At 43.2% G+C, this 25,407-nt stretch overlaps 2 protein-coding genes, 1 long non-coding RNA gene and 1 pseudogene across 7 annotated transcripts in view; 2 read left to right on the top strand and 2 right to left on the bottom strand.

Moving 5' to 3' along the window:
* Window positions 1-3,592, bottom strand: part of VPS13C (vacuolar protein sorting 13 homolog C) — a 205,784-nt gene extending 202,192 nt beyond the window's left edge. For 2 of the 4 annotated variants that reach the window (XM_064361368.1, XM_064361367.1), the window contains exon 1: window positions 3,420-3,592. In XM_064361368.1, the coding sequence (XP_064217438.1) occupies window positions 3,420-3,519 (100 nt within the window). In that variant the 5' untranslated portion in view covers window positions 3,520-3,592. The remainder of the gene's footprint in view (window positions 1-3,419) is intronic. The other 2 variants (XM_064361370.1, XM_064361369.1) reach the window with 1 other exon arrangement.
* Window positions 3,593-3,594: 2 nt separating this feature from the next.
* On the top strand, window positions 3,595-5,793 carry LOC105710600 (ATP synthase F(0) complex subunit C2, mitochondrial-like; annotated as a pseudogene).
* A 7,375-nt stretch (window positions 5,794-13,168) lies between these two features.
* C2CD4A (C2 calcium dependent domain containing 4A) lies at window positions 13,169-14,284 on the top strand. The gene has a single exon (XM_064361695.1). The coding sequence runs from the start codon at window positions 13,169-13,171 to the stop codon at window positions 14,282-14,284; it is 1,116 nt and encodes a 371-aa protein (XP_064217765.1).
* An 8,615-nt stretch (window positions 14,285-22,899) lies between these two features.
* LOC105710692 (uncharacterized) overlaps window positions 22,900-25,407 on the bottom strand; it is an 85,799-nt gene continuing 83,291 nt past the window's right edge. For both annotated transcript variants that reach the window (XR_010337065.1, XR_010337064.1), the window contains exons 5-6: window positions 24,291-24,500; window positions 22,900-23,921 (exon numbers count right to left, since the gene is read on the bottom strand). This is a non-coding gene — a long non-coding RNA (uncharacterized LOC105710692). The remainder of the gene's footprint in view (window positions 23,922-24,290; window positions 24,501-25,407) is intronic.

The following is a 25,407-nucleotide window of genomic DNA, read 5'->3' on the forward strand; positions in this document are numbered from 1 at the left end:
ACTACACATGCAGAAGACAATCTCAGTCTTCCCCTTAGACTAGGGTTTCTCAACTAACAGTTTGAGCTGGATAGTTCTTCACTGCAGGAAGTTGTCCCCTGTATTGTAGAATGTTTAATAGTATTCCAGGGGTCTATCCACTACGTGCCAGTAGCACATCTCTTCGCTCAATGGGACAACCAAAAATGTCTCAGACACGGGTCAAATATCCCCTGGGGCACAAAGTCACCTCCCATTGAAATCCACTGCTTTAGGCTAGTTAGATGCTCCAGTTAAGATGTATCAAAGTAGTATATCAATTGATTTCAAAGAATACTAAGATCAGGTGTGTGAAATATTTACAGGATGAATTCTTCCCTTTCTCAAGACTTGGAAATTCAACAAGAAAAAAAAAAAAACTCTGTGAACTGCAAACCTTACCTGCTAAAGCAAACAGTTTTCAAACAAGATTATATAGAAGTTTCAGTTTTTTAAAAAACTTGTCAACATTGTGGATGCCATATCAGCTATTTTATTAAATATTCGCATTTGTTTACTCAAAAAAAGTTCAAGACAAATTTATTTAGCAATATTTTGAAAGAACAGGAAAAATCAGCTCAGATATCTTGCCTTCCAATATTAATGAGGAATTAGGGTTAACAACAGATTGTGCAATAACTCTAAAAGCTCGTGACTTCTAGCCTTTTTTATAGCAACCACAAAAATAAAAGGCAGCAAAACTTTACAGAGGCAGAGTTGAGAGCTGATAAAGCTAGGAGAATCCCTGATTGGATGTTCACTGGACACAATACGCAAAACAAAAGAGTTTATTTGCTCAGGCCTATTATAAAGTTAATGTTGGCCACTGGCAGAATATCTTATTCTAAAAATTTAAAAATGAGATGAAAGAAAGTCTCCGTTTCTAGATTTCCCCAAAAAAGAAAAAAGGAAAAATAACATAAAATTACAGCATTTTTAATGTCAGTTGTGAAAAAGTTCAAAATCTTCAAGCAGTACTCCTCGATGTCATGGCAAAACCATTATTAGAAGAACAGAATACTAGCATCATCTTAGATGTTACCTAGTCCAACCTCTAATTAAACATAAAAGAGAGTAACATTTGATGGCAAGGGAAGCTTTAACTATATATCCATACATTTTATCTTTTTAAAAAGAAAACGTCTGAAGTAACTATGGCATAATATTGTAACATCAAAATATGGGCAGTAATTACATGAAAATATTACATGATCCAGTATGACTTAAAGTTTTCAGAATTTAAAAATATTTTTTCTATAAAAGTTTAAATTAAGATAAAGAAATTAAGGCCCAGTAAGGTAAGTGGCTTGTCCAATACAACACACCATTGATTAGGCCTATTCAGATTTCAGATTTGCTACTCCAGTGCATTTTCAAATTGCAAATGTTTACAAACTGTAAGAAATCACTGGAGATAATATTGCCAGTATTCTTAAGAAACACATGATTTCTGCAGAAGGTGCTGGACGTTTAAATCCTTAAGTGTGTCTCTTTACTTCCCTTTCTTTTACATTATATTTAGTGTGTTGGGGGGATGTAAACAAAGAATGTACAGTAGGCCCTCCATATCCACGGATCGAACTGACTGCAGGTCAACTGCAGATCAAACTATTTAGGGAAAAAAAATAAAAAATATCAATTCAGCAATAAAAATAATGCAATTACTTTGTTTAAAGACAATAGAACAACTATTTACATACATTTACTTGAATTGGGTATTTATTATAAGTAATCCAGAGATGATAAGGTATACAGAAGATGTGCAATAGGGTACCTAAAAATACTAGGCTATTTAAGGGACTTAAGCAACCTTGGATTTTGAAATGGGCAGGTATACTGAAACCAATTCCCCATAGATACCAAGGGACTATTGCATTGTTGGGCACGCCACAGTAAACCAATCAAATCATCAGCCACTGATGAAAAACAGGCTCTCGGCCAGGCACTATAGCTCACACCTGTAATCCCAGCACATTGGGAGGCTGGGGTGGGAGGATCATTTGAGCCCAGGAGTTGCCACTGCACTCCAGCCTAGGCAACAGAGCCAGACCCTGTCTCAAAAAGACAAGGGAAAAAAAAAAACAAAAAAAACCAAAACAGGCTCTTCCGCAAATCAGGGTAGCACCCATGGTTCTATAAACAGCATATAAATATATGTTCCACATTATGTAATTATAAATTTTAGAAGCCAGGTTTAAAAAGAAAAAAAATGAAAACTAAAAACAGGGGAAATACATTTTAATATTATATTTAATTTAACCCAATATATTTAAATATTATTTCAACACATAAGCAACATAAAAATTGAGGTATTATGTTTTTTCTACTTCATTAGGAGTAATACTTATTCAAAACGATGTTTTAATTCATACTAACAGGACGTCTCAATTAGCACTAACCTCATCTCAAGTGCTCAACAGCTACAGTGGCTAGTGGTTACCCTAATGGACAGGGGAAGTCTATAGCTATTTGCTGCTTGAATTAAAAGCAGATCCATACGTTTGAGTCGTTTTTTGAATTTTCCTCCAAAGCTGACAAAATTCCCAAATCTTTTATGGAGTCCCAAAGTCCTCAAAACTTAACACGTAATTCATGCAAACGATTAAGCTGCTGAAGAGGGCATGTTTAAGCACACTATTCATTGAATACTTCTATACACTTAATCTCCAGGATAAAAACGTTGGCATAAATTCCTAGGCATGCAACCAAGCAGATACCTAATTAATGACGATGCTGATCGAGGCTTGAATTTCTCCCTATTGCTCCAAAACAAAATTCAAAACCCTCTTCGTATTGACGGAAAAGTAAATATTAAAAGAAGAAATCATCAAGAGCTGAAAGCATTAAGAGTAAGAATCCCTGCGCACACGCCTTTCTTAAAGGTCTTCCCCTGCCTATTCCTCTCCAAACCCGGCAATTCTAAAGAGAAGGAACCCAGTTCTTGCACCCTGTAAAATGACAGTGAAGATAACTGCGAAATACAATTTTCTTCTTCTTTTTCCTTAGTGCCACTTAGAGCGTGTATGACCAGACAACCATGCTCACTCCAAGCGGTACCGAAACAGGGCTCTGTTTTTACGCTGTGGGGCCAAAGGGACCACGCTGAGTGCAGCGAGAGGACCACAGAGACCGGCAGGGCGGGGAGAACAGGGCCAGGGCTTGGCCTCGGGGACGCGAAAGGTGGCAATTTCGGCAGCACAGGCGGGATCCCGCCGCGTCTCCCCAGCCGGAGTGGGCACTGGGACCCCGAGAATCAGCGGTCCGCAGAGGCTCCTGCGTCCAGCACCTGCCGCACCAGGAGGGGGAGTCTCGGGCGCCGGAGGGAGCAGGGCCCGGGCAGGATCCGGGACGGAGCGGGCCCTCAACGCCCGCAGCCCGCCGGCCGCGCCCCCCTCGCTTACCGCCCCAGATGCCCAGCTTCAGCTGGGACTTGTTCAGGTTCTCCACATAGTCCCCCAGGAAGCGGTTCAGCAAGTCCGCGACCACCGACTCCAGCACCATCGTGGGGCTGAGGCAGCGCGAGAGGGAGGAGCCGGAACCGCCCGGCGCAGCTGAGGGCGGCGACCAGCGCCGCGAATGACAGCCCCTCCGGCGCCCGCCTGCCCCCGCGCCGCGCGCGTGACCCCGCCTGTGCGCAGGCGCGTAGTCGCCCGGCTGGCAGCTGCGAGGACCCGGAGGTGATCCCGGGCTTCTTGGGCGCTGCAGCCCCGGCCCTTTGGGGTCCAGCGGAGGCGCGGAGGAGAAGTTTTCTTGGGCCTACCTCGGCAGCCGTGCACGAGAAAAAAAAGAACCTTCGAGAAGAACAAGTGAGGGCAAGAGTTTCCGAGCACAGGGACATCTTTGTGGCCGCTCTGCTTTCCTGCCGCCACCTGCTTTTGACCTCCGGCCGCAGCGCGATGTCCGGAGCCGCCTGGCCAGGAGTACGCGCAGAGCGTCACCTAGGCAGCCACCCCTGTACCTGTGGATCAGGTGGGGAAAAGGACCCACTGCGTTCTTGTCCTGCTAGAGTTCGACTCCGCCCTCTGATTCTTGAAAACACATAGGTTTTTTTGTTTTGTTTTGTTTTTGGATTTGTTTTGTTTTGTTTTTCCCAGACAGGGTCTTGCTCTGTTGCCCAGGGTGGAATGTAGTGGCGGTATCATAGCTCACTGCAGGCTTGGCATCCTGGACTCGAGGGATCCTCCTGCCTCCGCCTCCCGAATAGCTGGGACCAGTGGCGCATGACAAATAATTTAAAAGTGGGAGGAGGGGCCGGCGTGGTGGCTTACGCCTGTAATCCCAGCACTTTGAGAGGCTGAGGTGAGTGGATCACGAGGTCAGGAGTTAAGCCTTGCTAAGAAGATGAAACCCCATCTCTACTAAAAAATACAAAAAAAATTAGCCGGGCATGGTGGCAGGCAACTGTAATCCCAGCTACTCAGGAGGCTGAGGCAGGGATTTGCTTGACCCCAGGAGGCAAACGTTGCAGTGAGCCGAAATCACACCACTGCACTCCAGTCTGGGCAACACAGTGAGACTCCGTCTCAAAAAACAGACAAACAAAAGTGGGAGGAGGGGAGCCACATGAAAGGGCAGGTATCATAGAATAAGAAACTGAATATACGTGTTTTGTCAGAAACTCATTCTTTTCCCCTTTCTCTAAGATTCACTCTTAATTCACAAGCCATTAATTAGTTACCTATCTTATTACAGAAATAAAAAACAAAACGTTGTAGTGACTTTTTAAGTATGGGTTACTTGTTATTTATATATCACTTTATTTCATTATGTCATTGAACTGTCTTTGATGCAGCACGACCTTAAAAGCAGAGCTTTTATACCACAAGGTCTTTCAACCCTGGTGAAATTTTACCACCCGTTGACGTTCACCTCTTAAGAGAACTGGAAATTTTTTCCTAAAATGTATTTCAAAAAGCTGTTGAGATACAATAAATAGAACCTAAGAAATGCTGACTTGTAGTCACAGCATTTTAAGTGCTTTGCTACAAGGTGATGTCCGGGAAACTATTCATGTATTGTTCTTAAACAACTGAGGCTTGTACAGGATCACAAAGTAAAATCTTAAATTCAAGGTCCACTGGAGAAGAAAGAAAATCAAAATGGCTACAGTTGGTGTTGTGCCTTAAATACCTTTGTACCTTAAATAAAATTGAAGGTACAAAGAAAGACCCAGTCACTACTAACCAGTACTGTCAAGATCCACTTTCCTCTCCCACTCCTGCACACACCGCTCTTCTTTAAGAAGATGAATCCTGCCCTCTCTGTCTTCTCTGCACTGGGAGCAGCTCTCCTGCCACAGCCCCTCACCTCCTGATAATATCTGCCTACTCCAAGTTCGTCTCCACTCCTTCCTTGGTCAAGAGCATTTCACAGCTGCTGAGCCGTTCGCTATCTGCAGTGGTGCTGAAACGACCAGAGACACTGACAGATGAGAGCCCCAGAAGCTTGGCAGTCTCACATCCCCTTACCTCACTTGTCTCTAGCCGCAGCTCCCAAACCAGCGCCATTTCAAGGGACATGGACACAGCAGCCAAGTTCATCGGGGCTGGGGCTGCCGCCGTTGGGGTGGCCGGCTCTGGGACTGGGATTGGGACTGTGGGAACCTCATCATTGGTTATGCCGGGAACCCTTCTCTGAAGCAGCAGCTCTTCTCCTAAGCCATTCTGGGCTTTGCCCTCTCAGAGGCCATGGGGCTCTTTTGCTTGATGGTGGCCTTTCTCATCCTCTTCGCCATGTGAAGAAGCCGTCTCCATGTCCCATAGTTCTTTTGCCCATGTGTGGTTGGCCCTGTGTGTTCCGTTTCCTATAGCTCCCCAGGTACCCTGGGGAACGTGGTTGGCTCAGGGTTTGACAGAGAAAAGAAAAATAAATACTGCATTAATAAGATGTTTCTTGGAAAAAAAAAAAAAAGATAAATCCTTACCCATGTGTTTTTCCTAGCTGGTCACACAGACAAAATACCTAGTAAGCACTCAGGATTTCTTCACTGTCCACAACAAAATAACAGTCCAACTGGTCTATTCTGGTTTTGCCGTCTTTCCTAAATTCTCTATGGGTTCCTTCTGGGCCAGGCAATCTCCTTGAAACTCACTTTCTAGCCTCCAGTTATTCCTTCCTCCAGTCTATTCTCATGAACACCAGACTTGATTTCCCAAAGCATAGGTGAGCTTAAGTTACTCACCTGCTTAAAAACATCCAATAACTTCCCAGTGTTTAGAACACTCTATTCAAACTTTCTCCAGGTTCTTTCTAGTCATACACCCTAACAATCCCCTCTTCCTTTTTGTTTTTGAGACCGAGTTTTGCTCTTGTTGCCCAGGCTGGAGTGCAATGGCACAATCTCAACTCACTGCAACCTCCACCTCCCAGCTTCAAGCAATTCTCCTGCTTCAGCCTCCCAAGTAGCTGGGATTACAGCCATTCACGACCATGCCTGGCTAATTTTTTATTTCTTTAGTATAGATGGGGTTTCTCCGTGTTGGTCAGGCTAGTCTCGAACTACGGACTTCAGGTGATCGCCTGCCTCGGCCTCCTGAAGTGCTGGAACTTCAGGCCTGAGCCACCGCACCCAGCCCCCCTCTTCCTTTTTACATTCACATTGACTATGCACCAAGAGGAAAGTAAAGAAGCAATGTATGTTCTGGTTGAGATAAGGCATGTACCATAAATACTTAAGAAAGAAGCCAATGCAAGGATGTATGAGTAACAGGAAAGATGGCACAAACATAGCTTGGTCAAGCAGGTGGAACAACAGGCACAATCTTTTGGGAGAAGTGAGGACCACTAATGCCTTGTCTAATACAGTAATTCCTTACAGTTCTATGTTATAACGTGATAATTTTGAAAGAATAATGTGTAAAGGTGCTTTCATATACATCAGTTTTATTATGTTTCAGTTATATTTCGTGAGCTGTTATATCATTGTTATGCAAAGGTAGGCATTTTGGTGTAATCCTCACAAAAGATCTGTGAGGTAATAACTAATGCAGGTAGTAGTATGGTCTTTATTTTATAGAAAAATTAAGCTCAGGAATGTTAAATGACTTACCCAAAATCACACAGCAGATATTAATTTCTTTTGCTTCCCTAAGCACTGCCATCCTTTTCTCTTCCAGTAATTATGCAGTTTAATCACCACTGGGCTATTAGTCATTATCAGAGATCTTACTTTGAAAGGTTCATGGCAGAAAAAAAAAAAACTCGGTGGAAAATTTGGCTCTAAATTTTTGGTTCAAAAAATGCTATTACCATATAGTATAAAAAGCTTTAAATTTTTACTATTTTCCATTTTCAGCATGTTTTAAGGGATTGATTATGTGCATTCAGTAATGTAAGGCCGGTTGCCTCCCCGGGAGCTCGGACGCTCCCTGCTCCCTCACCGGGAGCTCGCGCACACACCTACTTCCCTCACCGGAAGCTCGGACACACCCCTCCCTCACGTCCTTCCCTCACCAGGAGCTCGGACATACCCCTCTCCCTCGCCGGGAGCTTGAACACATCCCCCTCCCCTCGCCAGGAGCTCGGGCACACTCCCCTCCCTCACCGGGAGCCCGGAACAAAAGCCCCACCAGGACCTACCCGATAGCATTTTGTCCCATCTGGGCCCCACTCCTTGCCTGCCATTTTGTTCCATCCGGGCCCCACTCCCCACCATTTTGTCCCATCCAGGCCCCACTCACCTTGGGCACAACCAATCAAACGCCTCCACTCCCTATAAAACCCCACGTCTGAGAGGAGTCCGGGCGACTTCTCTGGCCCTTCCTGTTGGATCACAGAACCTCACCCGGGAGGCTGAAAAAATTCCTTCGCATTGGATCTTCTTGAGCTGGCCTGAGTTTCTTCATTTTAACTCAGCGAGAACAAACCTTACAAGTAATGCCCCAAATCTTCCATATTTATTTATTTATTATTTAATTTTTTTTTTTTTGAGAGAGTTTCACTTTTGTTACCCAGGCTGGAGTGCAATGGCGCGATCTCGGCTCACCGCAACCTCCGCCTCCTGGGTTCAGGCAATTCTCCTGCCTCAGCCTCCTGAGTAGCTGGGATTACAGGCACGTGCCACCATGCCCAGCTAATTTTTTTTGTATTTTTAGTAGAGACGGGGTTTCACCATGTTGACCAGGATAGTCTCGATCTCTTGACCTCGTGATCCACCCGCCTCGGCCTCCCAAAGTGCTGAGATTACAGGCATGAGCCACGACGCCCAGCATCTTCCATATATATTTAAGAACTCAGAAATGTGCAGTCCCAATTTAAAACAAACTATAACCAATGTCAAGAAACGCCATTAGCACTCTTATGTATGGCATTGTATCATAAATAATTTGGATATAGAGGTTAACTGAAGACAATGAGCATTCTCATTAATTATAGCTCTTACCTTCATTCTGGCTTAAGAACAGGAAGAATGACAACAAAGGCAATTACAAAACTAAACTTCAGTGAAGGACTGAACAATAAAAACAGATAAGCAAAATAGTATTTCTGTTAAAAACAAAAGTATAAATTAGGGACACTTAAAAATTACTCAAAAATGTTTAAAAAACAATATCCACACTAACCACCACCCATATCCTATTCCCCAACCCTAGAGTTTCTAGAGAAAAGCAAAAGGAATCTGGGGGAAAAAGAAAAGGGAGGAGAAAGCTAGAGTATAAGCCATGATACCATGGACTGCAGGAAAAGTTAGGGAGGTTAACTAGGAGAAAGCAAGGGAGTGGACAGCAGAATGTTAAAGCCAGAGGGAGGACCATCTGGCTAATCCAACCCCCTCAGTTGACAGATGGAGACACTGAGTGCCAGGGAGAATTTAAGGTTTGCCCAAAGTCCCACAAGTTAGTGACTGTCAGAGTGAAAACGCAAACCCTAGCGTCCTGACTCCCTGCTCTGTATTCTTTCCCAGTACTCCATACTCTAGCTGTGTTGAACAAGATGCCTAACTCAGAACACTAGTATTTTATTGGCTGTAAACTCTCTTCTTGCTTTCCTTGATGCTCAACCTCCTGTATTTTTGCAAGTGTGCTTTAAAATGTTTTGTTTTGTTTGTTTGTTTGACACGGAGTTTCGCTCTTGTTACCCAGGCTGGAGTGCAATGGCGCGATCTCGGCTCACCACAACCTCCGCCTCCTGGGTTCAGGCAATTCTCCTGCCTCAGCCTCCTGAGTAGCTGGGATTACAGGCACGCGCCACCGTGCCCAGCTAATTTTTTGTATCTTTAGTAGAGACGGGGTTTCACCATGTTGACCAGGATGGTCTCGATCTCTTGACCTCGTGATCCACCCGCCTCGGCCTCCCAAAGTGCTGGGATTATAGGCGTGAGCCACCGCGCCCGGCCTTAAAATGTTTGATTTCCTTTTACTCTGAGAGCACCTCTTGTCTTGATGGTGTGTGGTCTATTTATGCTTACTTTACAGAATTGTTTTCCAGCTCCAATACTGGATGTTCCCACAGCTACAGCTGTGAGCTTCCTCTAAGTAGATCTGTATGTTCCAGGCACTCGTTACACATCCTCCCAAGTACTGGGTGGCTAGCTCATACTTCCGAGTTAAGTAAAACATAGGCTTAATGGGGTCACAGGGACCAGCCATGCAAGGGCAAATCTCTGCTATTTTTAAGAAATCATGTACAGGAAATGCTTTTAAGGTGTTACTAAAGAAAGTGAATCATTAATAAAAACAAAGTAAATCTTCTTTGCTTGCCTGAGGAGAAAAATGTTTTTAAAGGAATCCATGTGTGAATCAGCTAATCCCTGGCCAAGCAATTATAGTAATAATAACAGCTAACTGCTAGCCAGCGCTTAACTGCCAACCAAGCATTTTCATGCATATCTTTTTAACCCTCACAACAATCTTAAGTGTTCGGAATTATCAACCTCATTTTATAACTTGAGCTCAAACAGGTTCATTAACTTGCTTAACAACTTTTCAGCCAAGTTCTCAGACTGTAAACTCTGATCTGTGCTCCTAATCACTTTAACCAAGCAAGGGCTCTCACAGGGCCACCAACATCTTGTTTCCTGAGAAAAGCTGAGTCAGAACACATGCACATGACCCTCAACTATATAATTTGCTAAAACTTTTACCATAGATTTAGCCCTGGCCCAAGAATTTCGGCAAAGAGTAGAGGTGATATCAAGATAAAGAAGTAGGCTGGGCTTAGTGGCTCATACCTGTAATTCCAGCACTTTGGGAGGATCTCTTGAGCCCAGGAGTTTGAGACAAGCCTGGACAACATGGCAAAAACCCATGTCTATAAAAAATACAAAAATTAGCCGGGTGGTGGTACATGCCTATAGTCCCAGCTACTTAGGTTGGTGACATGGGAGAATTGCCTGAGCCTGGGAAGTTGAGGTTGAAGTGTCCATGACTGTGCCACTGCACTCCAGCCTAGGTATCAGAGTGAGCCCCATCTCAAAAATTAATAATAATAATAAGAAGAAGACATAGCTAGTCAAGGGCACAGTAAATCCAGAGACCCACCAATCCTGCCGCTTAGACTAAACATATAAGTAATGTTCAGGCCAAGTACGGTGGCTCACACCTATAATCCTGGCACTTTGGGAGGCTGAGGTGGGCGGGTCACTTTGTTCAAGACCAGCCTGCTCAACATGTTGAAACTGTCTCTAAAAAAAAAAAAAATTAGCATGGTGGCTCATTACTGTAGTCTCAGCTACTTGGGAGGCTGAGGTTGGAGGATTGCTTGAGCCTGGGAAGCAGAGATTGCAGTGAACCAGGAGCCAAGATTGTACCACTGTACTTCAGCCTGGGCAAGAGTGAGACCCAGTCTAAAAAATAAAAGGTAAGTACTGTTCAGTAGTCTCTTCTCATGTCTGCCTCACCTAGATGGAATTCAATTAGTTTACTCTTATCATTTTATTCCATCATTATGGATTTACATAGCTGATATGATCTTGTACAGCCAACTTGTATCCACTTGCCTAGCCTGGTGGCTGGAACCCAGAAAACACTCACGCAGTACATATTGCTTTGAATGAATAAACTAATGAGCATTTGCTCTCTTCTGTAATAATATTATATGTGACACGGTGCATAGCAGGTGCTATGCAAACCTCTTCATATGCATTATCTTTATACTCATGATAACCCTATAGGTTGATACTATTAAGAATTTTAAATTTGATACTGTGGCTAGAAAGGTTAAGTAACTTGCTCAAGGTCACACAGCCACCATTGTGGCATTAACAGTAGATCTGATTTCAGATCCAGTTTTCTTAACCACTATCCTTTACAACCTTCCTTTTCTCTTTATTAAAAATAATAAACACTTCTATGTATTTAGCACTTACCACGTTACAGGCATGGTGCAAAATATTTTACATTATTATATTAATTCCAAAAACAGCTCATTTATACCCATCAGTAGGTATTATTTCCTCTATTTCCCATCATTATGTGACATTGAGTGACTTGATTTCTGAGTCTTAGTTTTCATCCATAAAATAAGGATGATCTGAATAGGCAGGGTTTCTGTGACAGTTCTACAGACTAGCACAGCGCCTGTGCGTCCTGGAAACAAAATGCACATGCCCTATCCTGAAGACACTTTTGCATGAATTCAATTTAATTCATTAAACATTATTTAGATAAGTGAATAATTTGCAAGGCAGGATATTAGGCAGAAATATCATACACCCAAATGCTGAACAAAATGCCTCAGCTCTCTTTCAGCCGGAGCTAACTGGAAGCAGCTCTGTTACAAAATGAACACAGGTTAGTTTTCAAAAGGAGGGAAAAGGATCTCTCTGGTGGGCACAGCCTAGAAAGGTCAGATGTGGTCAGGGCGCCTCGAAAGGGTGATTCCAACTGCCCAGATATATGCAAGCGTATATTTTCCCAATTAAAAAAATCAGCACACATGGCTTAAGAATTAGGTTGCATTTTTTCAATTGATGTATAACGTACACACAATAAAGTGCTCTAATCTTAAGTGTACACTAGTTGATTTTTTTTTTACATATGGATACACCTCTGTAACTCCACCCTGATCAAGATATGAAATGTTCCCCCTGACCCCGAGTGGTTTACAGTCAGAGAAGAACATCTAAAATCAGAACTGAAAACCGGAAAGCAAGTAAAGAACTTTGAAAGCTGGGCAACTGGTAGCTGGATTTCGGGAAGGGTATTAGGCAAGAATAAGACAAACCGGACTCATCTTCATTTTAATGGTGGACGTCGGGTACTAATACGCGTTCACATTCACTACGCCCGTCGATCCTCACAGTGACTCTTCGGTATAGTAGAGACTTAACACCATTTTGCATGTGAGGAAACAGAAACCTGCTCGGGGTTTCCGAGGAAAACACCTCCACCTGAAGCCGGAGAAAGAACTAGGTCTCCAGACCTTGCTCAGCAAATCCAGCCACGTGGCAGAGGGACAGAGGAGGGCCTGGCGTCAGGTTACCAGGCAGCGCCCCTCTGTTCGGCCCACTGCCAAGCGCTCCCAGCAGCAGGCATAAAAGCTCAGGCCGGCTGTCCTTGAACACTTGTGCCGAACCCCACCGCGCGCGCTTTGAATTTCCCAGCAGCTAAGCACGTCTCCTCTCCTGGTCGGTGTACCAGGCAGAAAAGTGCAGAGACCCATCTGACGCAGGACTCCAGGTACTTTAGGAGGGACCTATCAGCTTGCTTAATTCCCCGGGGGATTCGTCTGAGGCTCTTTGCCTCTGCAAAGGGAGAACAAGCCACAGTATTCTGGAAGGAATAATAATTACTTTAATTCTAGCTGAGGACTAGACTACTATACTCCAGAGAGTCAGGAAACGATAGCGCATAGCAAGGCAATCGTTGGCACAGAGAACAGAGCGACTGAAGTTACAATCCAGCATTTTGTGAACCTCCTCTGCCTTAGGCCAGCGAGGGCGGATAAAGAATAAAACAAGCTCTGAAGTGTGTATTACAGTAGAGTTCAGACAGGACAAGAGAAAAACAACTCTTTTTCGATCACTGAAAAACAGTTTGCAATAGCGGCATGCAGAGCAGTTTGCCTTGTTTCGGGAAAGGCAGGAAGAAATACTCCGAAAGTATTAATAGAAGAAAAGAGACAGGAATTTCTGCACCCTGCGGGGCTTGCTCTGACAATCCTTGAACCTTTGTGCTTTGCAGGCAGACAGGCTCCAGCAGAGGGTGGCCAGATGTGGTGCCTGGAGCGACTCCGCTTGGGCCCTGAGTGCCTTCGGCGGGGCGGGGACTGGCTTCCCCCGGGTCGGGCCGGCAGAGCCAGGTCTCTCACCACCGCCGCGTGCGCAAACGTGCTCACTCCGGACCGCATCCCCGAGTTCTGCATTCCGCCGCGGCTCGCGCCCCGCCTGGCCTTGGCTGCGCTCCGGAATTCTTGGAGTGAAGAAGCGGGGAGAGACGAAGGCGCCGGCCACACGGACTGGGACCCGCGCTCGCAGGCCGCGCTGTCGCTGCCGCATCTGCCGCGTGTGCGCACTGCCTACGGCTTCTGCGCGCTGCTGGAGAGCCCGCACACGCGCCGCAAAGAGTCGCTCCTGCTCGGGGGTCCGCCCGCGCCCCGGCCCCGGGCCCACACCTACGGCGGCGGCGGCGGCGGCGGCCCGGACGCCCCCCTGGGGACCCTGAGCGGCCCGCGAGCTCCGCTCCCGGCCACCCCGGCAACCGCCGGCGGTCCCCGCCCACCCCGGGACGCTCTCACCCCGCGGCCCCGCGGCTGCCGCCTCCTGCGCGCCCCCAACGGGCTGCTGAGCCGCGCGCTGCGGGCGGGGAGGAGTCGCCGCCGGGCCCGCGCCCGCTCCGTCTCCAGCGGCAACGAGGACGAGGAGCGCCGCGCAGGCTCCCAGTCCCCGGCCCGGGCCCCCTCCGCGGGCCCGCCGTCTTCCCGGGCCCCGCTTCCCGAGCGCCTGGAGGCCGAGGGCACCGTGGCTCTAGGCCGCGCCGGCGACGCCCTGCGCCTGGCCGCCGAGTACTGTCCGGGAACCGGGCGCCTCCGCCTCCGGCTGCTCCGCGCCGAGGGCCTGGCCGGAGGCGTCCCCGTGCCCCGCGCCGTCCGCTGCCGCCTCAGCCTCGTACTGCGGCCGCCGGGCACCGCGCGCCAGCAATGCAGCGCCGTCGTGGGGCGCAGCCGCAAGGCTGCCTTGGACCAGGACTTCTGCTTCGACGGCCTCTCGGAGGACGAGGTGCGCCGCCTGGCGGTTCGTGTCAAGGCTCGGGACGAGGGCCGCGGCCGGGAGCGGGGCCGCCTGCTGGGCCAGGGGGAGCTGCCACTGGGCGCCCTCCTGCTGCTCTGAGGGCCCGGCCTTCCCAGGACACTCCCGACACTGACTACCGAGTTGAATAAAATAAACGTGTATTTGTTGTTCTCATCAGGCCTGTTTCATTTCAACACTGGTAGAGATGACTCTAGATTAAGTATCCCCGTAATGATATTTTCCATAGATACCGCCAGAATTCTTTTTAGCAAATGGAATGGTGTTGTGCCGTGTTTCCCAACATAGACAGCCATTTGCATATCATATGTACCACACACTCCTGGAAAATAATCACATGAAATGTTAGAACTAGAAAGTGTCTCCGCGATCTATTTGCTCCAATCACCTTATTTTAAAATTGGTGCATTCCACAACATGCATCGAACCACCTCGGAGCATTTACTTTTGAAGCATTTTAAGACCCCAGATAAGAAAATGAGGCCAATAAAGGTGAAGTGATTTGTTCAAGATCAACAGTGAATTATTAGTTAGAACGCCAGTCTGATACTCCTAGCTATATCTTACCGGAAAAGCACTGGAGAAAATGAAACCATTTTCTAAGCTTAATAATAATTATAATGGGCTAGGCGCAGCGGTTCATGCCTGTAATCCTGGCACTTTGGGAGGCCGAGGCAAGCAGATCGCTGGAGCCCAGGAGTTGGAGATCAGATTGGGCAACATGCCAAGACTGCGTCTCCATAAAAAATACAAAATTTAGCCGGGCGTTTTGGCGCGCACCTGTAGTTCTAGCTACTCCGGGGCTGAGACAGAAGGATCACCTGAGCCTGGGAGGTCGAGGCTGCAGTGAAAAGAGATCGCGCCACTGCACTCCAACCTGGGCAACCGGAGTGAGACCCTGTCTGCAAATAAGTATAATAATAATAACTAGTTTTACAAGTGTTAATTTATGTCTTAACTCCCAAAAGGAGGTACTACTATGCCCATTTACAGATGAGAATTTTGAGGCACATAATAAAGAGCAGAGTCAGAATTTGAACCTAGACAATCAGTATTTCACTCATTACTCTTACATAAGTAAGTAATATCAGTAATATCGCAGTGTCTAAACGGCTCGCTATTAAAGTTGCGAGATGGTGCGACTTCTCTGTGAAATTGTTAACTCTAAAGTTGGTGTCTCCTTGCATTCCTCACCTTGCTTTTGGTGAAAAACCAAATTGACTGAAATGGATAATTTATTATCTCGTGCTAATAACTTCAGGCATTGTGATGAGCTGATGGGTCTAAGAGTCTGACGAGGAAGCTAACTGGCTTCAGAATCATAGAAATGGGTGTCAGCCTTATGGTAACCAGGTAAGCTAATCTGCTGGAACAGGGTTTTACCTCTGGCTTCTGATAAGAATTATAGATTTAACAATTCTGTTTTAAAGGATGATTTTCCTTCATCCCTTGAATTCCCTGCCAGCAAGGTATTTTTCTTCCTTTTTTATATGCAAATAGAAAATGCATCCTAAATGAGGGTTAAAAATTTGAAAATATTTAAATACACAGCATGGCATTAGATATGACTCCATTATCAGTGTGGATTGAGAAATGGTTTCTGCTTTATTTTCATTTTTTCTTTTAGAAACCAGACCTCACTTGTCACCCAGGCTGCTGTGCAGTGGTGCCGTCATAGCTCACTGCACCCTCTACCACCCAACTCAAGCTTTCATCCCACCTTGGCTTCCCAAAGTGCTAGGATTATAGGCGTGAGCCACCATGCCTGGCCAGTTTCTGCTTTATTAAAATTGTTCACAGTTTTATCCATTCATGTTCATTAAAACTGTTATTTAGAAAAGAGTTTGACAAAAATAAATATTATACAAAGTTCGAAGAAAAAAAGAAAAGATTTTCTATTTCAGTCACAAATCAGAGTTATTGTGATGTGTATTTATAATGATGACCATTGAACAACTGTGAAGAATACTGTGAATTCTGTGACTCTATAAAAATCAGCCACATCCAGAAGCTTGCAGTGGTTGACCAAATGAATGATGACATACAGTAGTTCAGATCTAACACGTGCTCTTCTATTAATCAGTCAATATTTCCTTGGCCCTCAAGCCAACATTCATTTTTTATGTATAACCATCTTCATGATTTTGGAATTTTGGTAGGGTAACTACTAATGAGTTCACATATGTAGCACTTTAAAAGGAAAATGAATGGAGAGTGAATACAACCCTTGGCTATGTATAATATCATTGAGGGTTTTAATTTTTCCATTTTAAAAATAAAAAAATGCATTGATAGTTTAAATAACACAAGTTTTTATTCCAGAAGATGTTGCAATAACTATTGTCACTACATTATATACCTGTCATTTTATTACATAGAATTTTTTCAAGAAAGCAAATCAATGGGTTTTAATTTTTCTGTTTCTAAAATAAAAAATTGCATTGATAGTTTAAATAATGCAAGTTTTTATTCCAGAAGATGTTGCAATAACTATTGTCACTAGATTATATATATGTCATTTTATTAAGAAGATTTTTTTCAAAAAGGTAAATCAATGCATTTGAGGGATCTAAATTTTTTATGAAATAGTGGTGGTGATTTCCAAACACGCTCCATTAATGGCAAGTTATGGTTGATCAAATAATCTGAGAGTCTAATCAAAAAGATTTTAGGCCGGGCGCGGTGGCTCAAGCCTGTAATCCCAGCACTTTGGGAGGCCGAGGCGGGTGGATCACGAGGTCAAGAGATCGAGACCATCCTGGTCAACATGGTGAAACCCCGTCTCTACTAATACAAAAAATTAGCTGGGCATGGTGGCGCGTGCCTGTAATCCCAGCTACTCAGGAGGCTGAGGCAGGAGAATTGCCTGAACCCAGGAGGCGGAGGTTGCGGTGAGCCGAGATCGCGCCATTGCACTCCAGCCTGGGTAACGAGCGAAACTCCGTCTCAAAAAAAAAAAAAAAAAAAAAAAAAAAGATTTTAAAGGGGCTGAGAAAGAATCATAAATAAAATCATATTTATTAATCATATTTATTAATCATTTTATAGTTGAAAAGAACTTTAATAATCATTTTGTGCAAATCTGTGTCATAGAAGTGGACCAGAGAAGCAAATTCTAGGTTGCCCCAAATCACACAATCAGTAAAAAGAGCTGAGACTAGAACCTGTTTGATTTTCATTTTGCTCTTCCATCTCATGTCTCTTTGACTACTAATTCCAGGAAAAGAGAAACACTGTACACCCCTAATCTAATTTGAGTTTTTTGCATTCATGAAATCTTATTTGCAATTCAAATGTTTTTGATAACATTAGCCTTTCTGGGAGCAAATTTAAATGTCATTTACACTTTGCTGCCCTCTAGTGGATCCCTCAGGTGTTTTGTCCATTGGCTCTACCTCTGTTACTAGACCAACTCAACTCAAGATCCATCTAATGCTGGAACCCCATGGTCTTGAAGATCCTTGCTAATATTAGATTGTAGTGAAGATTCACGTTGAAAAGTAACTTAATACGCTTATCTGAGAGCACAAGGTGCCAAAAATATTTTAGATTTAAAAAAGAGAGGGAATTTTTTTCCAGTAATAATGAAGTCGGGAGGGTATGGCAACAGCATGTTGGTTACAGAAAACTGCTTTTACAAATTCTCATGTTTCTTCTCATCAAGCTTTAGTACTGACATCTTCTCCATGAATGATATGGCATGATCTTGCCTCTTTGTGGTTTAAATATCTGAACATATTCAAAGGAAACACCTATACAACAAACAGAATATGCCAGTTTAAACAGCATCAGTTGAGTAAAAATTTTTAAATCACTGCATTGTTGGCTGGTTTTACAAAGATAATGTATTCTACACCTAAAATACTAGCTTCAATATGGCTCAAATATTCCCAGAAGATAATTTCTTTTGAGTCTAATTTTCTTTTATACGCAACTCAACAATTCACATTCTCTCCATATTCAGTCCCGGGACTTAGTTTAGCCATGGCATGCAAGAAACTGTTCTGCCTCCAAGCTTTTGAGTTCAACAGATAAAACAGATGCACGGCCCATGGTGTTTTCAAACCCAAGTTTTACTATTCTGTACATGCACATAGAAAAATCCCATCAAGTTAATGCCATAGTCATTATATGTCCATAATAAAATGCTTAGCTAAGAATTCTCCAGGGCCCTACTGATTCAGCTTTCTATTACTCTAGATTGGTTCGAATTTTGTAGAATTTTATATACATGGAAAAATTAAGTATAGATTCTTTTGGGGAAATCTGGCTCCTTTCACTCAGCATTATTATTTTGAGATACAGCCATGTTGTTGCCTGTATCAGCAGCTGATTCTTTCTATTGCTGACTAGATGACTGTTGAATGGTTAAACTCCAATTATTTTATCCCTTTATTTGTTTGTAACTGTCTTCCTTGCACTCATTATTTGTTTCTTTTTTCCCTTCTCCTCTTTTTCTGCTTTCTCTGGTTCATTGAAAATTTCATATGATTTTACTTCTTCTTTCTTAGCATATCAATCATAGTTCTTTTCAAAATTTCTTTAGTGGTTTCCCCAGTGTTTGCACTATGCATTTGCAACTAATCTAAATCCCTTTCAAGTAACACTATACTAAGCTTGTCCAATCCACAGTCTGTGAGTGGCACGTGGCCCAGGATGGCTTTGAATGCAGCCCAACACAAATTTGTAAACTTTCTTAAAACATTGTGAGGTTTTTTTTTTTTTTTTGCTTCTTTTTTTTTTTTTTTAGCTCATCAGCTATTGTTAATGTATTTTATGTGCAGCCCAAGACAGTTCTTCTAACATGGCCCATGGAAGCCAAAAGATTGGGCATCCCTGCAGCATGCTTCATGGGCAGTGTGGCTGTATTATAATAGGATATTCCCAATTTCTCCCTCCCTTCCCTTAATATATTGTAATTTACTTATCTGTTCTTTGGCATCTGTCATTCATTTTGAAAAACTTTCATCCATTTTTACTTCAAATGTTTCATTTGCTTCGTTCTCTCTTTCTTTTTCTCCCAATTACTCATATGTTACATCTCTTGAAACCATCACACGGTCTTGGATATTCTGCTCTTTTTTTTCTTTTTGCATTGCTGTTTGGGAAATTTCTATGGATATGTCTTCAAGTTTATTTCTTTGGCCATGCCCAATCTATTAATGAAGCCATTTAAATTTTTTAACATTTCCTTTCGATTCATTTTTAAAGCTTTCCACTCTCTGTTTATATTACCCATAAGTTCTTGCATGTTGCCTGCTTTTCCCATTCTAGCCTTTAACATATTAATTATAGATAGTTTAAATTCCTGGTGAGACAGTTCTAAAACTGTGTCATATCTGAGTCTGGTTCTGATACTTGTTTTGTCTCTTGAGATTGTTTTTTTCTCGTCTCCTAGTGTGCCTTAATGAAAGCAGGACATGATGAATTAGATACTAATAACAGAGGTAAATAGGCTATTAGTGTGAGGGTTTATGTTTATCTGGAGGAGTTATGCTGTGGTTACTCTTTGTTATAGCTGTAAGTATCTGAGGCCAGTTTCCTTTAAAGTCCATATTTTTATCTCTGTTGGCTTGAGTTTCCCTAAGAGCACTTTGTTACATAAAGTATCTGCCTTCAGCTCTTTCAGCTGTTATCCACTGATGTCCTGGACCCCTGCTGATGTGGTGGTAAATGATGGGAAGGGAAAGCAGTCTATAACCCTATGATTAAATCTCATTCTACTAATGGACCTTTGTCCCTGGGCTGAGACCTTCACAAATGTTTCTTAGCTTTTTTCATCCAGGTGAGACGGGAAGGATAGCAGGGCCTAAGTTGAGGAATTGCCCCTCTCCTAAACTCATAAGACTCTGGTAAAGTCCTTTTCTCATGAAGAGTAGATTTTTTTAAGGGAAAAATGCTTTGAGAGTATTTCAAAATGATTACTACTAAGTTTTCTCTTAGCTCTCCACCATGAGAACCTAGTGGGTCGTCTGGGAATAACCCATGAAGTATGCCACCTACAACACCCTCCCCACAACCCCAAGACTGAGGATCCCAGGAGTATCTCATGCTCATATTAGTCCATACTCAGCCTCCAGGAATTTGTCAAAATAACCATTTAATATTCCTATCAGTTTATGGCTCTGGTAGCTTCTGCTCCAGGTAAACTGATCTTGGCTTGACTCTCCATGTCAGCCTCTTCCTGCAGATTTCAGGCTGGTGGTTTGTCTTGCTATATCAAATCTCTGATAGGTCTAAGAAAAATTATGAATGTTTAGTTTGTTCACTTTTTTTCTTATTGTAAGAAAGGGAATGACGACTTTCAATCTCTTTATATGGAGGAGCTCGTTATAAGATCAGCTTAAAGAAGGGAAGCTGACTCCATTCGGCAAGTTAGGCTTCCAGAATCAGTATCCATTCTCCTGGTAATAGATATTTAGATTATATTCAATTTCAAGCTTTTATGAATAAAACTGCTACAAATTTCACGTACAAGACTTTGCATGGATGTATGATTTCATTTCTCTTAGGTAAATACCAAGAGTGGAACAGCCGGATCATCATATGGTAGCTGAATATTTAACTTTCTAAGAAACAACACACTTTTCCAAAGTGGTTGTATCATTTTACTTTCTTACCAACAAGGTATAAGAGTTCTGGTTGCTCAATACCTTCACCAACACTTGCACATATGAAGAACTTTTGAAGGAAGCATATACAGACGGTCCCCCAACTTAATATTGCTCTACTTAAACAATTTTTTGACTTCACAATGGTGAGCAACAGATATGCATTCAATAGAAAGTGTCCTTTGAGGTCCCATACAACCATTCTGTTTTTCACTTTTGTAGAGTGTTCCGTAAATTACATGAGATACTGAACACTTTCTTATAAAATAGACTTTGTGTTAGATGATTTTGCCCAACTAAAGACTCACGTAAGTGTCCCAAACATGTTTAAGGTAAGCTAGGCTGTGCTATGACATTTGGTAGATTAGCTGTATTAAACACATTTTTGACTCTAATGGGTTTACTGGTGTGTGAACCCATCCCAATTTCAAAGCATCTATATTTAAAGATTTTATTTGTGTTACCTATATGTTGTTACCATCACGTATGGCAGGCACCTTAGTAATTTTGACTACAGATTTAACAGTTCAACGATAGCAATAACAATTAGGCAAAGGCCACATTTGGGACAGAATTTTGAAGTAATGTAATCATCATTATTTTGGTATAAGATATCCAGAAATTATGTGAGTCCATTAAAGAATCCTGGAACATCAAGATTTTTAAATATTCAGTGCTGATTCAATAGCTTTAGTGTTCAGTAAGGGTTACTGTGTTTCCAAAAGTCATTAATTTAGCCATTTAAAACCAATACAGATAGGCCGGGCGTGGTGGCTCACGCCTAATCCCAGCACTTTGGGAGGCCAAGGCAGGTGGATCACGAGGTTAGGAGATTGAGACCATCCTGATTAATATGGTAAAACCCCGTCTCTACTAAAAATACAAAAATTTGCTAGGTGTGGTGGTGCATGTCCATAGTCCTAGCTACTCAGGAGGTTGAGGCAGGAGAAACACTTGAACCCGGGAGGTGGAGGTTGCAGTGAGCGAGACTGTGCTACTGCACCCTCCAGCCTGGGCAACAGAGAGTCTGCTTAAAAAAAAAAAACAACCTACGGACAGAAGATTTCTATCATATAACAGGATCAAATTTTGCGAGAGTCAATTAAAGGAGATAACAATTATATTATCTGAGAAAGGTCTGACTAGAGATGGGGCTTAGAGACTCTTGCTTTGCTTCTAGGTAAGTTAATAGAGTTCACTTTTGTCAAGGAGCTGACAATCCCTTCTTTCCTTTCTTTATTATCCTGCAGCTGGTGGAGCAGAAATATGAGCCATATGGTGACATCAGAGCTAGAACACGGCTGCAGAGCCAGTTTCTGACAGTTATTAGTCAAAGGCACTACTCCATCTACAAATCTGGGGTTGCATTGTGGACCCTGGGCACTCTGTAGCAACTCTACAAGTGTCACGGTCGATAAAAAATTCATTTCTTAAGGAGAGTTTAAATTCAAAATCAGAGGATGTGGGTTACAGATCTCAGCCGTCATTTATTAACTACGTCTCTTGGTATATGAGTTAGCCTTTCTAAACGCCGTTTCTTCATTAATAGAGAGGAGTAATACATATTACCTATCACACGAAATTTTTGTAAGGATTTTAAGGAGATAATACATTAAAAGTCCTCAGCACAGTGGCTAACATATAGAACCACTCAATAAATATTAGCTCTACTTTTTGCTTCATAATAGATGATGTTACTGGACTTTCTCCCCAAGGTTCTAGCATGTTCAATTGATGCTTATCTTAGAGCAAGGATCCTATAGCAAAGAGAGTTAGTAGATTAGTTATGCTCTTATAAGTCATTTGAGAAATGTATGTGGTGCCAAAGTACGTGTTACAAATAGTACTATAGACAGGATTCTTTTTTTTTTAATTGTACTTTAGATCTGGGGTACATGTGCCGATCTTGAAGGGTTGTTGCATAGGTACACAAATGCCATGGTGGTTTGATACCTCCATCCCCCCGTCACCTACCTACATCAGGCATTTCTCCCAGTGTTATCCCTCTCCAACCTCCGCACCCTACGCTGTCCCACCCCTAGCCCCCCAACCCCCAACAGACCCCAGTGTGTGATGTTCCCCTCCCTGTGCCTGTGTGGTTTCATTGTTATACACCCACTTATGAGTGAGAACATGCAGTGTTTGGTTTTCTGTTCTTGTCAGTTTGCTGAGAATGATGGTTTCCAGATTCATCCATGTCACTACAAAGGACACAAACTCATCATTTTTCACAGCTGCATAGTATTCCACAATGTATATGTGCCACATTTTCTTTGTCCAGTCTATCATCGATGGGCATTTGGGTTGGTTCCAGGTCTTTGCTATTGTAAACAGTGCTGAAATGAACATATATGTGCATGTGTCTTTATAATAGAATGATTTATAATCCTTTGGGCATATACCCAGTAACGGGATTGCTGAGTCAAATGGAATTTCTATTTCTAGGTCCTTGAGGAAGCACCACAGTGTCTTCTACAATGGTTGAACTAATTTACACTCCCACCAACAGTGTAAAAATGTTCCTATTTCTGGGTAGATCTCGGACTGATGTGCTGGCTGCAAAACTTTCAAGCAAGAGGGCTTCAATTTACTGGTCTTTGTGTGGGTGGGACCTGCCAAGCTGTATGACCTGTCTCCCTGCTTTCAGCTCTCCCTCTTCCTGCGGGTTGAGTAGTTCCCTCTGGCAGGCATTCTCGGCACTAGTCAAAACTTCCGCCCAGATCTGTGCTGACAACTCATGGCGCCAGGCCTGCCGAAGCTGTCGCTCAGATCTGTATTGGTAACTCGCAGCACTTTTCAGCCCAGTGGCGTTATCCTGGACTGTGGGTTGCAACAGCCATGGGAGAAGGGCAGTATCTGAACCGGAGTGCTGAAGGGGTAAAGTCCCCAATCCTCTGTCCAGTTGCACTTCCTGGGCAGGGCAGCACCTCACCCTGCCCCGGTTCGCCCTCCTTGGGCTACACCCACTGTCCAACCAGTCCCATTGAAATGAACCTGGTACCTCGGTTGGAAATGCAGAGATCACTTGCCTTCTGTGTCTCTCTCACTGGGAACTGCGCTCCAGAACTGTTCCTATTCGGCCATCTTGGTGGAAGTCAACGAGGATTCTTAAAAGAGGGAATCAGAAAATGAGAAAGGTCTCAACAATTATTTTTATTTATTTATTTATTTTGAGACAGAGTCTCACTCTGTCACCCAGGCTGAAGTACAGTGGTGCAGTCTCAGTTCACTGCAATCTCCGCCTCCCAGGTTCAAGTGATTCTCCTGCCTCAGCCTCCCAAGTAGCTGGGATTACAGGTGCCCCCCATCACGCCTGGCTAATTTTTGTATTTTTAGTAGAAACAGGGTTAAACCATGTTGGGTAGGCTCATCTCAAACTCCTGACCTCAGGTAAATCGCCCCCGTCAGTCTCCCAAAGTGCTGGGATTATAGGTGTGAGCCGCTGCACCCGACCTCGACATTTATTTAATACTCACCAAATTCCGGGCACTATACCAGGCACATTAAGCGTTAGATCTCTGTACCACAGCTATTTGAGGAAGGGCTTGATACATAGGCGGTGATGCTCAGAGAAAAGCACTGTCACACAGCTGGTGAGGGGGAAGGCGATGATTTAGGCCCATGTGGATGTGACCACAAAGCCTCTGCTAGGCCTTGGGTACCCAAAAGCTGGGTTGGACTTCCATCTGCAGAGGAGAGGGAGAAAGGTAGCCTTAGAAAAGGAACTAAGTTTTGGAGCCAAGCTGAGTAAAATGTGTTCTGGAAACACTGATTCTTAGATCCCCAACAGCTTTCTAGTATCACCTTTAGGGAACGTTCTGTTGATGAACATATTGCCACTACTGGGGATCCTTATTTGCTGACTTGTTAGCACATAAAACTAAAACATACATATCACTGTCTCTTGCAATAATTAGAAGAAGGCAGTCAAACTACCATTTATTCACTCATACGATCAGATTGCCCTTGAATAATACTATTTCTCCATCTTCCAAAGACATTTTCCTGGGTGATTAATTATGTAATCAGCAGCAGGTTAAAAGTATGAGCTTTTCTGAAAAGTGGGTACATTGAATTCTTAAGCTAAAAAAAAGACTGGTTTGGAGACAAGATAGATGTATTACTTTTTATTTTATGTAACCCATTTCGCTAAGTTTAAAACTGAAACCTGAGAATTTCTTTACTGAGACCAAGACCCTGAAATTTAACAAATATTTACCATCCTTAAACATGTTAAAACAAGTTCAAACATCAACTTAAAGAAGTAAATCCTTGAAAAATGATATAATTTAAAGCTACAGAACTTAAAAATAACTTGCTCATTTTGTAGATGAAAAACATGAGATCAGAGAGCAAAATAACTTTCTGGGTTTACATTACCAGTTAGTAGCATTTCTTGACTCCCAAACTAGTGTTCTTTCTGCTTTCGTATACCATAATACTAACTATACTGGTATACTATTAATTTTTTCCATGACTAAAAACATTTTTAAAATGATCACCAGCAGAACACCACCGTTCTCCTGCCACTCTGATGTAAATTATTTTTGTCTTAGTTCAATATCTTCCAATCCTCATTCATATCTATATTTA

The sequence above is a fragment of the Aotus nancymaae genome, unplaced genomic scaffold (genome assembly GCF_030222135.1).
Source record: "Aotus nancymaae isolate 86718 unplaced genomic scaffold, 86718_ANA_hifiasm-v0.15.2.pri h1tg000041l, whole genome shotgun sequence".
Classification (NCBI taxonomy): domain Eukaryota; kingdom Metazoa; phylum Chordata; class Mammalia; order Primates; family Aotidae; genus Aotus; species Aotus nancymaae.